This window comes from Aspergillus clavatus, genomic scaffold, assembly GCF_000002715.2.
Source record: "Aspergillus clavatus NRRL 1 1099423829750 genomic scaffold, whole genome shotgun sequence".
Taxonomy (NCBI): Eukaryota; Fungi; Ascomycota; class Eurotiomycetes; order Eurotiales; family Aspergillaceae; genus Aspergillus; species Aspergillus clavatus.
The window spans coordinates 1,073,247-1,085,842 of NW_001517110.1; the positions used below are offsets into that span (position 1 = coordinate 1,073,247).

Below are 12,596 nucleotides of genomic sequence, written 5' to 3' on the forward strand. Positions count from 1 at the left end.
AATAATTTCATAGAGATGCTAGTTGTACCCGACACGCTATGAAGGTGGATTCAGAAGCATCTCCGTTCTGGGCGACACATCTCATACCGTCCATGGCTAGTTTGCATCAGCCAGGGGCTGAATTGCGGATTCAGGGGAGATCGAACAGGCGAGAGATATACTGAGATCGCTCGAATGAGCGTGGTGAAATGGGTAAACTAACGATCTAGATACATTGATACCGCTGGATTCGTCATCGATCAAATGTGTAGACTCCATCGTAATTGTTGCACATGCACTCCGTAGGTAGATGCCTCGATCCGATATTAGATACCCAACTGGGCCTTTATCACGTGACTCCCACTTGATCTCCTAGGAAACTGGCACAACACAACCCTCGGAAAGCGTGTGAGCATATGTGCGCATTACCTGGCATCATCAAAGTTATACAAAATGGCGCATCGAAATCTAGGCGAAGAGCACACGCAGTTCATGCAATGGGCCAAGTCCCACGGAGTCAAGATCAACGGTATCACTCCCGCGCACATACCAGGTCGCGGTGCGGGAATGATCGCAACCAGGTGTATACAGGTCCGTCAGCAATCGCTGTTTGAATAGTTCAACCAGCTCATTCTATATTTTCCCGTCTAGGAGGGAGAAGTCATGATCTCGGTCCCTCTGAATATTATGATCACGATTGACTCGATTCCCGCATCTTTCATCAAGCGGTTTCCTAGCGGAACATCCATTCATGGGATCCTCGCTGCGTTCCTCACAGTTGGGGATCAAAAGTTTCTCAAGAAATGGGACTCATGGCGCAAGGTCTGGCCATCAAGAAAAGACTTTGAAGAAAGCATGCCCATCCTTTGGCCGGGACATTTACGGAGGTCGAATTCGCGCTTTCAGGCGCAGCCCCTGGAGAGACCGTATCTGCTCCCTCAACCGGCTTCTGGCATATGGAATACGTTCGATAACATTCAAAGGGATAGTACATCCGTACCAAAGTGCCAGAGCTTACTATCGCAACAGGAGACCAGACTTCAAGGCGCGTGGCGGAACGTCCTGGCTGTTTTCCCTAACATGGACTGGGACGCGTTTTCCTTTCACTGGTTGATTCTGAACAGCAGAAGCTTCTATTATGTGAAGCCGGGGCGCCAACCTCCAGATGAGTGGAACGATGCGATCGGTCTCGTTCCATTTGCTGACTACTTCAATCATGCAGATGATGCGGTTAGTGAATTGTACTCTTTATCTAGGCTAATAGTGGTTGTGCTTATTATGACAGGATACTGAAGTAGTCTTTGATGGGAGAAAATATACATTTACAGCTACTCGGCAGTTTGGTAGATACTGTACCCAAAGCGCTTCAAGGAGTGGAAACTAATTCGTTGTCCAGAAAAGGGCGAAGAGATCTTCATGAGCTACGGGGCTCATTCGAATGATTTCCTATTCGTAGAATGTAAGTATTTCAGGAGAATGATTGTGTCTCCAGCTAAGTATGTCGCAGATGGATTCTTCCTCGACCATAACGAATCCGACGTGATTTTCCTGGATGATATCATTTCCAAGGAACTCTCAGAGGATGAAAGAAAAGAGCTGGAGTCCCAACAAGGGTTGGAGTATGTTCGCGCTATCTCTTCATTATTGGGCCATCACTAATCAATGTATGCGGAAACAGGGACTACCAAGTCACAATGGCCGGCATCTGCCCTCGCACTTTAACCGCAGCATGCCTCAAGTACATGTCTACAGAGGATTTTCGAGAGTATGCTCACGGTCACTCAACGAAGGCATTCGATTCCAAGAAAACATGGAAAATAATTCACGAGTGGGTTGAGCTATATCAACAAGAGTGTCAGGCCACACTTGATTCTCTCGAAGGAATTCTGAAGAAACGATCAGACGAATCTCGAGGGAAGGTCACAATGCTCCTGCGGCGATGGCAACAGATCAAGCTGCTTTGTGAACATGCTTTAGAGAAGATAGATGCGGCTGCGGTAGAGGTTTGAATTCATACAGTGATTTTCACAAGCCAAAGACACTCTAGCACTCTAAGGCTGGTGATAATCCTTGCATTATCAACATTTGAGAACGAACAACAAGTAGCAGAAAAGAAACAAGGGAAAAAGTAATACCAAATATCAGACATCCAAATTGATGGGCTTCCTCTGGCTGTCCAACCGTTCACTTGCGAGCATCCACTCCGGCAACATGGACGACCAGATCCAACACACGGCGACTGTATCCCCACTCATTATCATACCAGCTGACTACCTTGATGAAGTTCGAATTCAACGAGATACCCGCCTTGACATCAAAGATGGAAGAGTGTGGGTTGCCGATGATGTCCTTCGAGACCACATCGTCTTCGGTGAAACTCATGATACCTGTATGCGGTTAGAGCGGTACCAAAATGAACAAGTCGTAGACCAGAGAAACCACGAGAAAAGAAAAGGAGAGAGCAAAGTGACACATACCCTTGAGAGGTCCGTTAGAAGCCTCCTTGATGGCATCCACAATCTGCTCATAAGTAGCGCTTTTTTCGATCCGACATGTCAAGTCGACAACCGAAACATCCGAGGTCGGCACTCGCATTGACATGCCAGTCACTTTACCCTGCAGCTCTGGGATAACCTTCCCAACTGCCTTTGCAGCGCCTGTGCTGCTGGGGATGATATTCTCCGCAGCAGCACGACCGCCCCGCCAGTCCTTGGATGAAGGGCCATCGACCAGCTTCTGGGATGCCGTATAGGCGTGGACGGCGGTCATCAAGCCTTCAACAAAGCCAAATTTGTCATTGATGACTTTCACCAGAGGGGCGAGGCCATTCGTGGTGCAGGATGCGTTGGACACGACGTCCGGTGTACCATCGTATTTCTCCTCGTTGACTCCCATCACGTACATGGGGGCATCCGCCGAGGGAGCAGAGATGATCACCTTCTTGGCTCCTCCTTGCAGATGGGCCTTGGCCTTCTCAACAGTGGTGAAAACGCCGGTGGATTCAACGATGTATTCAGCTCCGCTTTCCTTCCAGGGAATATTGGCGGGATCTCTTTCTGTGTAGAACTTGACCTTTCTGTTTTGGATGACCAGGTGGCCATCCTCCTGCAGAACGTCGTGCTCGAAGCGGCCGTGGGTAGAGTCGTACTTGAGCATGTATTTCTATGGTATGACCAATGTCCAGCGTGTTAGTCGATGTGCTGGTGCTAGACTGTCGATGAGCGAGAAGTACGACAACATACCGCGTAGTTGAGGTCGATGAAAGGATCGTTGACAGCGACCACTTCAACATCATCATGGGTGAAAGAGTTGCGGAAGACAATGCGACCAATTCGGCCGAAGCCATTGATGCCAACCTTGACGACCATCTTGTGTTGCGTTGAGTTCAAATTGGTTGATACAGAAGTAAACCTGCTTCGTAGACGGATATCAACCCAGTGAAGGGGCACTGCAATGGCCGTTTTATACTCCTACGCGACCAGCATCAGATGACACTCGACGCACCGGTCTGATCCATGGCGAAAGTACCTGGGCGTTGCGCACAGAACCAATGCTTTCCTTGTAGGGACGCTCGGTGTGTTGCTCAAGGACAGGCATCATCTGGGAAACAAGGCAACGTACATACAAGAGGGTTTCTGATTAGCGAGCAGCTGCTTACAGCTTGGCCGAATCATCCTACTTCCGGCTTATTGATTTGTCCATGAGCCATCATACAATCGCCCCGGCTTTGTGTCAGCCCTCAAGTTCCGTTGCCACTTCTGTGCTTTGTAATGGCGTTGTTGCCCTGCTATGACTATGTACAGGTTGTCCGACGTCACTCGCATTGAATAATCTAGTGAAGTGCCGACGAAGACAGCTAGATCTAGTAATATTTCATCAAACTAACAATATACGCTATGTATGCTAGCATTGTGAGGTCTCAAGCCAACTCTGAGTCAGCGTCTTGGCCGGTGTCGAGAAAGGAACGCCGGTGACCACAAAGCCAGAACGCTGGGCTTCATCGAGCATAATGCGCAGTAGTCAACCTATCTCCACCGTAAGCCAGGGATGTCAGCTTATGTGATGAAAATGAACTGCCAAAGATACGAGAAAAGAGTGCTACGATGGGTGCGTAAGAGAGGCACATATCTTATAGGTCTGTTGTTGATGGACTCATATGCCCTGAACCGTAGGCGCCTGCGAAATATATACACTTTATCACAGATACATCGCTGTAGCTTGAAAATGAATTGCCGTGGCGTAGTTCTTTGAGTTGAATCGAGGCACTGCTATATTTTACTCAATTATATGAGTCCTACTTCAGAGCGGAGTGATGTGGTTACAGGAGTGTCATCTTATGTATTCCACGCAGACAAGGCAAGTATATACGCATATAAATCAAGATTCAAGATCCAAAAAAACAATCGTGCTATCAAGGTAAGAAAGGAAAGAAAGAAAAGAAGAATCTACGACCAATGCACCACCTTCTCATACTCCTTCTGTGGGATATCTCTCCCAGTAAGCACATCTCTGGCATGAAGCCCTCGACCGGTGAGAGTCCCGTTATTCGCCCTCATCGCCTTCGAATCCAAATCAAAACAGCCAGTCAGAGTGGCCTCCGAGCACAGCGGCCACAGCTCCTTGGCGCACATGTCACAAAAAAGGCCTTCCACGATTGAGACGAAGTCCGGCCCCGCTGCCGAAAGACTCCCACACAGCTCGCTAGCCGTGTGGGCTGCATGCTCGCTCATGATGATGGAGTTGTGATCCGGGGAACAGTTGAGGGTATTCTCTCTGGTCTTGGTAGATCGTTTCTTGACCCCGTACGACGGCTGACGATAACGCCCACTGGTCCACTGTTGCAGTTGAATGATCTGCTTTGCGCTGGGCTTTGTACCCGGGCCGGGCTCGCACATTACCTGCCCGGCGGTCTTGAGGGCAGCAAGATTCTTATCAGTGCCATCAGGGTTGGATTCGAGTGGAGGGTTGAAGATTGGAATGCAGTTCATCTCCGTCAGGGAGGGATACATTTTAAAGCGGGGCGCACTGTCGCACATTGTATCATGGTGTTCCTCAAACTGCTGTACGAGACCATCTGAGGGCGCGAAATCAATCAAGTGGATGCCCGCGCCCTGTGGGTAGTTGTTTGTAGTCTTCCCCGTGACTGGGTCGGGGGAGGCAATCCAGAAACAGCTAGGCTTGAAGGCTGTACCGTCGGTGGCTTGGACGGGCAGGTTGGAGTGATACCATGGAGCGCCGCATCGTTTGGGGATATCTCCGAAGAAGCCCCAGAACTCTTTGCTTGGCGGCGTTACGTAGATGTATGCTATGCAGAGGGGATTTTGGCCCCCGCCGGATATGCTGATATAGGTGGGCGGCCTGTTATTGCTCGTATTGATGGGATCAACCAAAATGTCTTTGTAATCTCCGTCGCCAATGGAGCCACTGCGAGTGCCACTCTTGAAACCGATACGTCCGCCATCCTCGTCGAATAGTGCGATGCCTGGCATGTTGCCACCGGTCGAGGGCGTGTCGTGCTCTCCAGGCATTGACAATCCGGCAGCCACACGAACGCTCGTGGCGCTTTCGTGACTATCTGGGAATACATTTGAGAGCATGGAAATCAAGGATAATCCCCCAATGAGGTCGGCAATTGCATTTCCGGCCATCTTTGCAATATGTAGTCGGAGGGAATGATAGGATACTTGTGCTTGCAGATGATGGCTAGATGGAGAAAGAAGCAGTAAACCTAGACTTATATATGCCCATAGGGCTCTATATTAGAGAAGTTTTCCGAGAGTCTATGCTGTGTCATTTAGTCAATCTACTATGGAATTGTTTCAGCCCGAGGAGACCAACATAAGACGTTTGGGGCCGTAGGTCGCGCACTGCCTGATCTTCCCTAGGACTGATAAATCCAGACGTGATACTCTCTCGAATCCGTCTAGGAATCAGCTGACCGTTGGCTAAGGGCAAGAAAGCTGTTTTGCAGCATGAAGGTTGGATTCAGTGGCGGAGCATGTAGGTGTTAGAAACTCTCAAAATATCATTCCCTTGCCTGTTCTTGCATGTCAGAGCGAGCTATGTACCCACAAGAGAGAAATTGTTCCCTCACATGCTGGCATATCAGTATCTGAGTTTGGTACCTTGGCCTCATCCCATCTCTATAGTCAATAGGCTCAGAGATGGCCCATAAAGCCATAATTCCCGTCCTCAACCTTCCGAGCTGGAATACAGACAGAAAGCACCCAGTGCTTGACCAAATGCCTTCCTCTTGATCAAATGACATCTTTGCTTTGCAATACACTTCTAGATCCCAAAGGTTTGTTTCAGATTTGTAGATACACTTCTGTTTGAGCCACTTCATGTCAGCCCCGTTATTAGTCCTGACTATTCATTATTTGCGGTACAGCAGCAACAGCATCGTCACGCCCCTGTAGTTCTCCAAAAATACCGTGCAAAGAACGCTTACCGAATGCAGGACTTGGGTATGAAATCAACCAAAACAACGCTTCGCCAATATACAAGAGAAGTTCCTTCTCGGTTCTGATTAACCAACTGTAAAGAACATCAATGGGGCGGTCTGCTTAGCATATGCCTAGGAGGCTGTGTGGATGGGAAACGATTTAGGGGCCCCATTGGGGTCTGAAGGGTGCAACAGTTGGGGCTCAGATATGGGTCAGTAGCTGAAATCAATTTCTGCCTCTGGAGAGAGGCATCGGAGAACAAGAATATTAAGCATGGCGAAACCATTGATGCGTAAGATAGAGAGAAAGCAAGCGAGTATCCCTAAATTCCCTTCCACCCTAGATATAGTCTTTAGTCCATATTTCCAGCTACATCCTGCATGGTGTGAATACAAATACAAATACTAGGTACCATCAACTTTATATGGAGCCTGATGCGGAAGATCGGTACACAACAGGATCTCTATGTAAAGTAAGCTCTCCTGCTGTCACGGCTTTCCGTGACCAAGCAATAACAACCTATTTATGCATTGGGGGTTTCTGCCTTGGCTGCGAGTAGCGAAGGAAACTACGACATAGCCTTCCTATTGGGCTATACCGATAGGCGTTGGTGGTTCCTTAGTGCTGTTATGTGGGATTTAGGCCATTGTTGGGGGCGATACCATGCATGACTCAGGAACACTGTCAAGAGCCGTTCAAATCGTGGTGAACAATAGGCTCTGACACCCTGTAACACCCCCACCCCCCTAGCTGTTTATCAATCCATCGGTTTTCCTATCTTTTAATCAAGCTTGGGGTGATTTGCGGCGCAGGAAGAAGCGACGGGATACGGACAGGATCATCACAGACTAGAGCCCACGGTAGAGCGCCCCAGCGTTGCTGTTGTCTGGCTGCCTTGCTTATCATGGTGTTCTGATGAAATGGGCACGGTATTACCCTCAAAAGCGAGGCCATAGCCCAATGGTATACTGTCAACATCCTGGCAACGAAAGGAATCCTTACGAAAATTCAAACGGAATCATAGAAATGGATGATTCTGCGTGTACTTCGGCCATACAACCAGAATAAACAATCGATCGAGGCCCTCCCTTTGGAGCTAAATGATTGGATACGAGGGAAATTGGTATTTAGGTGATAACATGCATGTGGTGGATGCTCCAGAGGTTGATGGCTTCCCCAGCCAAGCTGATTCCTTGTCAGGGAGAGTTGACTGGGGCTGCAAGCGTGGTACTTTTTCTTGATCAGACAAGTCCTTGACACTGACATCTTCACGGCGGCCTTGCTCACACAAGGAGCTCTTCTGGTCCTGTTCACATTGACTGATGGATCCTTGACGTTGAGCAGAGGCCTAGAAATTGTAATCTAGATTACATCCATACAGCTGGTTTATCTCTTTAGGGATCTCCTTTTTTTTCAGAGCCTTCTGGATCAGCTTCCACCAAGCGATGACGTCTTGCTTTTCTGCTTCGAAGCCCTGCAGCCACTCCTCATACCCTTGAGCTGCCCTAGACGCGATGGTATAGCTCTGCACATCACTGCCGAACAACTTCTGCACCTCTTTGCTGACCCCCTGCACCATATGGCCCAGGATGCCAAAAAGGGCTGCGCCCGGCTTGGCCATAGATCCCCGGATTCCATTGCCAATTCCTTTGACAAAGCCGCTGGCACCCCCTTCTTGGGCGCCTTTCCAGGGCTGAGTGACCAGGTCAGTGATGCCATCGTACTAGCTATAGCCAAAAAAATTGCTAACCCTTTCTTGAGCGCGTACGGTGTCGTCTCCCCAAAGCCTAGGCATGTTGTGAAAGCCTGTCGCGAAATTCACTGAAATATCCACAGGTCCTTGCACAACCGCCTTGACGAAACGCCCGGCGCCTTTGCTCACATGCGCGCCAGTCGGACGGAGTATGTCGGGTTGTTTGCCGGCGTCAGATTAATTCCTACTGCGGGATGGACCTCGGCCAGGATCATCTTGTCTGGGATCCGACTGGCCTTGTGTGGTCACGTTCGAAGTTAGAGTTGACCGACCGGAAAGGTTAGAAGGATTCCGAGCAAGAGTGGGAGAGTCCTCTCTGACGAAGCTCTGCCTACTTCGTCTAGATGAAATCGACGAATTCGATCTTTCCACCACATGCGAGACCTCACTCCTGCTCGCGGTCGTCGATGCCGATGCTTGGGACTGCTGTCGGCTCCGCCCAGCCAGCATCTGTAAAGCTCTCCATGTCTCTGAAGGAACATCAGCTAGCCCCATCGTCATGCCGCCGAAAGCCCTCACAAATACTGTAAAACCACTAGAGATCGGATCCCAGGGGCCTTCATCAGTGTAATGTTCTTGCGGTCTGAAGAGCTTCAAGTCATCGAAATCTAACAGCCCTGCATTCGTCAAAGTACAGGCTGGATATGGGCAAAACGCGGGGGGTTGGCGATGATGCAATCGGTAACAAAGTGTTTTGCTATAGGCCTAGAGCCAGAATTGCTTGCCGAGGACTCGGAAAGGTCATCATCAGTTCCATCATCGGCTCTGTAACAGGACCGCCAGCAGCCCTTTAAGGGAGGTTGCGCCACCATGATGTGAATGAGACTAGGCAGGCTGGCTGCACCTCCTCCTCACCTATTTATCACGGCTTCAGTTCTGTCCAAAGATGAATGAGCAATGAACAACTTACTAATTAGTGAGATTACGCGGCAACTGCACGTCAATGCTAGGCTTGCGTGAAATGAACAGTGCGGTGTTGGGAAAAAAATGGAGCGATAACCTGATGGCGAGCAAAGACGGGGCTGGGATTGACTGAGATTGATACCGGGATTAAAGGATTCTCGTCTGTACTTGGTCAAAACCGAATGGAGGCCTAAGAGGTTAAAAACCTTAATAGAGGGTCAAGAGAGCAACAGCTTTGAATGCGGGAGGCAGTGCGGCAGCTGAGGGGCGCATCATCTCGAAAGGTGGAGAAATGAATGAATGACCTTGGAGCCGGTTCTCGAGTCTCGCGGACGATTGGGCAAATCGGATCTCTGGAGAAGACTTTCTACGGGAGTACTCAATCCCTGCTATCCCAGCTAATGCTCGTTAGTGATTAGTGTAATCCTTCAGTTGTCTAGGAGGACACTGGACTTCCTATAAGAATGATGGCTGTGGCCTTTGTGTCTGGTAGTGCTTACTTCACTTTTCTTTCTTTCCATCCGAGGTCAATTTTGTCAGCACAGTGCCCCTTAACAGAAACACGGTGGTTTGCCTCTAGCAGCAATCAGAATGGAGGTTGCTCATTCATTGGGGTCTGTTACATCAGGAGTGGAATACTGTGTATGGCTTCCTCCCGTACACTCTCCTTTGAGCCAAAAAGTGTGACCATATTGACGCCAGTGTGACAGTGTACCCAGCTCTCCATCGCACTGCCAGATAAGGTCTACCTGCCTGGGAGTACATCCTATCTGGCCACCGAGGCGGATTATTGGTCTGCATTCGAGGCAGATCTATCCCCGGCGTGCATCGTGGTTCCATCTTCTGCGCAAGATACCTCCGTGGCTGTTTCTCTCCTTTCCAGGTACAGGGATTGCAAGTTTGCAGTCAAAGGAGGCGGACATGCTCCGGCGGCAGGATTTGCGAATATCGAGGCCGGAGTGACAATTGATCTCAGAAATTTAAACTCCGTCCAAGTAGATGCTGAGAGAGCGACTGCCATGGTTGCTGCTGGGGCCACCTGGTTGGATGTTTATCAAGCTTTAGATCCACTGGGGCTCGCCGTTGCTGGGGGCAGGAATGGCAATGTCGGCGTCGGAGGTCTAGTGACTGGAGGTACGGTCTCGAATTTCGTACCTGTTGACCTGAATGAGTAGAACCATTTAGGTTATATTTTCTTTCATGATTAACCGAGACTGACTTCGACAGGTGGTATATCCTATTTCTCACCACGAGTGGGATGGGCATGCGATAACGTGTTGAATTTCGAGGTAGGTCCTTGGAATCTCACCAGTGACTGAAAATCCATTAACTGGGATTCTTTCAAAGATTGTTATTTCCTCTGGAGAGATAATCAATGCCAACAGCACGTCCAACTCGGATCTCTGGCGCGCATTGAAGGGTGGATCAAACAACTTTGGGATTGTGACTCGATTTGACTTAGCCACGTTCATTCAAGGAGACGTATGGGGTGGGCAGCTTGGCTTCTCGATTGACAATCTCGATGAAGTTTTTGAAGCATTTGAAGGGATTGCATCATCCGCAGAATACGACCCTTATACCTCAATCGTAACGAGCGTTCTCTTCTCTGGTGGATGGTCAATCAGCAACCTGGTGACATATACCAAGGCAATTGAGAGTCCTCCATTGGTGCTTGAGCCATTGCTTGCAATCCAGCCGCAGATCAGCAACACATTAGTCAACACTAACCTGAGCACTCTGACTGACGAGCCATCGCCATCCTCGCGTTTGTAAGAAAATCATCCGAAGTCTTGTTCCTCTCGTTGCTAACAATATCTTGTTGCAGCCGCATTGACTTTCAAACCGGGACATACGGAGTAAATCTTGAACTCCTCTCCAACAGTTTTGAAATTATCAATTCAACGGTATATCGCTTGCTATCGAAGACCAGTAGCATGGTGATATGGAGCATTGCATATGAGCCCCTGTCAACTGCAATGACACAGTACAGTAAGCCGAAGGGAGGCAATTCGCTTGGCGTAACTCCTAGTGATGGGAATGCCTTTAGTATGTTGAAGCGTTCCTCTCCAGTCGTATGTAAAAAGCTTGAGCGCTGACAATCCTCCAGTATTACTTATCAGCCCCTTCTGGACCGATTCAAGTATAACGAACCTGGTGAAATCAGCCGCGTGGGAAATGATTAATGAGATTGACCGCAACGCAACATCGATGGGTCTCAAGCAGGATTTTTTGTATCTCAATTACGCCAATCAAATGCAAGATCCTCTCCACAGCTATGGAGAATCCAACCTGGAGGCACTCCGGAAGGCGAGTATGAGATATGACCCCAGTGGGGTTTTCCAACACCAAGTGCCTGGCGGCTTCAAGTTGTGGCGTTGATAGAAGACTAGACGGGATTGAGGAAGGAGATGGTGATTGGTTTGCGGCATTCGGGCTGGGTTCACTTGCCCATGATCCGCACCTGTATCTGCTGTATGTAAGGCTTCAGGCCTAGGGAAGCAGGACTAAGTATCAGCTAATAGATAGTTAGACTGCATACGGCTTATAAACTATGGGCGAGTGCTTAGGGTTTCGCCTTTTGACGAAGTGCACCTACTTTGTGCACTTCAAATGAGTTAATTAGTGCTGACCATGTCTGGAGGGCAGGTTTAGAGCCATTCGCCAGTTTGACTGGCACTCTCATTATTGAAAGCGAAAGACACATACAGAGACAGACCTATACCCTAATGCGTCGCGACTCACTATCTTGTTCCATCGCAATTCCTCCTGCTTGCTCATGGTCCATGGCTGATGATGTCTTACTCATAATGGCCGTACTTTTGAGTAAGCCTGTTCTGGTCATCCTAGCCCATTATTGTGTTGTTCTACGTCAACTGAGAAAGCGCTGGTGGTTTCATCCTGGGGGGAGCGAGTGCTCCATGTTATTGCAAGAACCTTGGGTCCTGCTTGGAAACCTTCGATAGCCTGGGCTATTCGTGCCGTCAATACGCCTTGAATTCTTTCTCTTTACTCTTATACACCATGCATTTTCGTGGGTATATTTACATAAAAGCTGTTCTCGAGTCATAGTACAAATCAATAATTCCTGCCGGGAATGTTTCTGCCCCGACTTAGAAGAATCCTTGATGCGATATAAGTGCGGAAACTAGTATCAAAACAGAATAGTTGTCAGACATTAGTATTCTTAATTAAAAAAATGCTACTAGAGTACTAGACTCCTTAGTTTAGTGCTTACAAGTGTGATGGTGTAGTTTCTAAGTCATCTGACTATTCAAATAACCCCTTTTTGAAAAGACCTACCTCTTTGTGTCCTGTGTAACTGGATATTAGGTAGAAAGCATCTTCTTCCAAAAGTACATACATACATTGATTGGAATTATCCCCCAATCCTGAATTGACTGGACGCTCCACTCTCCATCCATTCCTCTGGCACTATCATTAGTGGTGAATATGCGCAAGCCACATAAACCACACCATCCTTTCCCATCATCCCTACAGAGTAAGTGATTAATTTC

The 12,596-nt window shown here is 48.6% G+C and overlaps 5 protein-coding genes across 5 annotated transcripts; 2 read left to right on the plus strand and 3 right to left on the minus strand.

Moving 5' to 3' along the window:
- Positions 1–432: 432 nt before the first annotated feature.
- ACLA_004200 (SET domain protein) lies at positions 433–1,988 on the plus strand (the record flags this gene model as incomplete). The annotated part of the gene is made up of 6 exons (XM_001276431.1): positions 433–570; positions 631–1,209; positions 1,265–1,322; positions 1,376–1,438; positions 1,487–1,598; positions 1,658–1,988. 6 exons carry the CDS (start codon positions 433–435, stop codon positions 1,986–1,988), a joined length of 1,281 nt encoding a protein of 426 aa, XP_001276432.1.
- A 175-nt stretch (positions 1,989–2,163) lies between these two features.
- ACLA_004210 (type I glyceraldehyde-3-phosphate dehydrogenase) lies at positions 2,164–3,576 on the minus strand (the record flags this gene model as incomplete). Its single annotated transcript, XM_001276432.1, has 4 exons — positions 2,164–2,366; positions 2,457–3,141; positions 3,222–3,347; positions 3,508–3,576. The coding sequence occupies 4 exons, from the start codon at positions 3,574–3,576 to the stop codon at positions 2,164–2,166; spliced, it is 1,083 nt and encodes a 360-aa protein (XP_001276433.1).
- An 848-nt stretch (positions 3,577–4,424) lies between these two features.
- Positions 4,425–5,627, minus strand: ACLA_004220 (uncharacterized protein; the record flags this gene model as incomplete). Its single annotated transcript, XM_001276433.1, has 1 exon — positions 4,425–5,627. One exon carries the CDS (start codon positions 5,625–5,627, stop codon positions 4,425–4,427), a length of 1,203 nt encoding a protein of 400 aa, XP_001276434.1.
- Positions 5,628–7,773: 2,146 nt separating this feature from the next.
- ACLA_004230 (uncharacterized protein) lies at positions 7,774–8,220 on the minus strand (the record flags this gene model as incomplete). The annotated part of the gene is made up of 2 exons (XM_001276434.1): positions 7,774–8,148; positions 8,194–8,220. The coding sequence occupies 2 exons, from the start codon at positions 8,218–8,220 to the stop codon at positions 7,774–7,776; spliced, it is 402 nt and encodes a 133-aa protein (XP_001276435.1).
- Positions 8,221–9,672: 1,452 nt separating this feature from the next.
- On the plus strand, positions 9,673–11,460 carry ACLA_004240 (FAD-binding oxidoreductase; the record flags this gene model as incomplete). Its single annotated transcript, XM_001276435.1, has 6 exons — positions 9,673–9,723; positions 9,792–10,215; positions 10,309–10,370; positions 10,429–10,846; positions 10,870–11,127; positions 11,189–11,460. 6 exons carry the CDS (start codon positions 9,673–9,675, stop codon positions 11,458–11,460), a joined length of 1,485 nt encoding a protein of 494 aa, XP_001276436.1.
- Between the last annotated feature and the right edge of the window lie 1,136 nt (positions 11,461–12,596).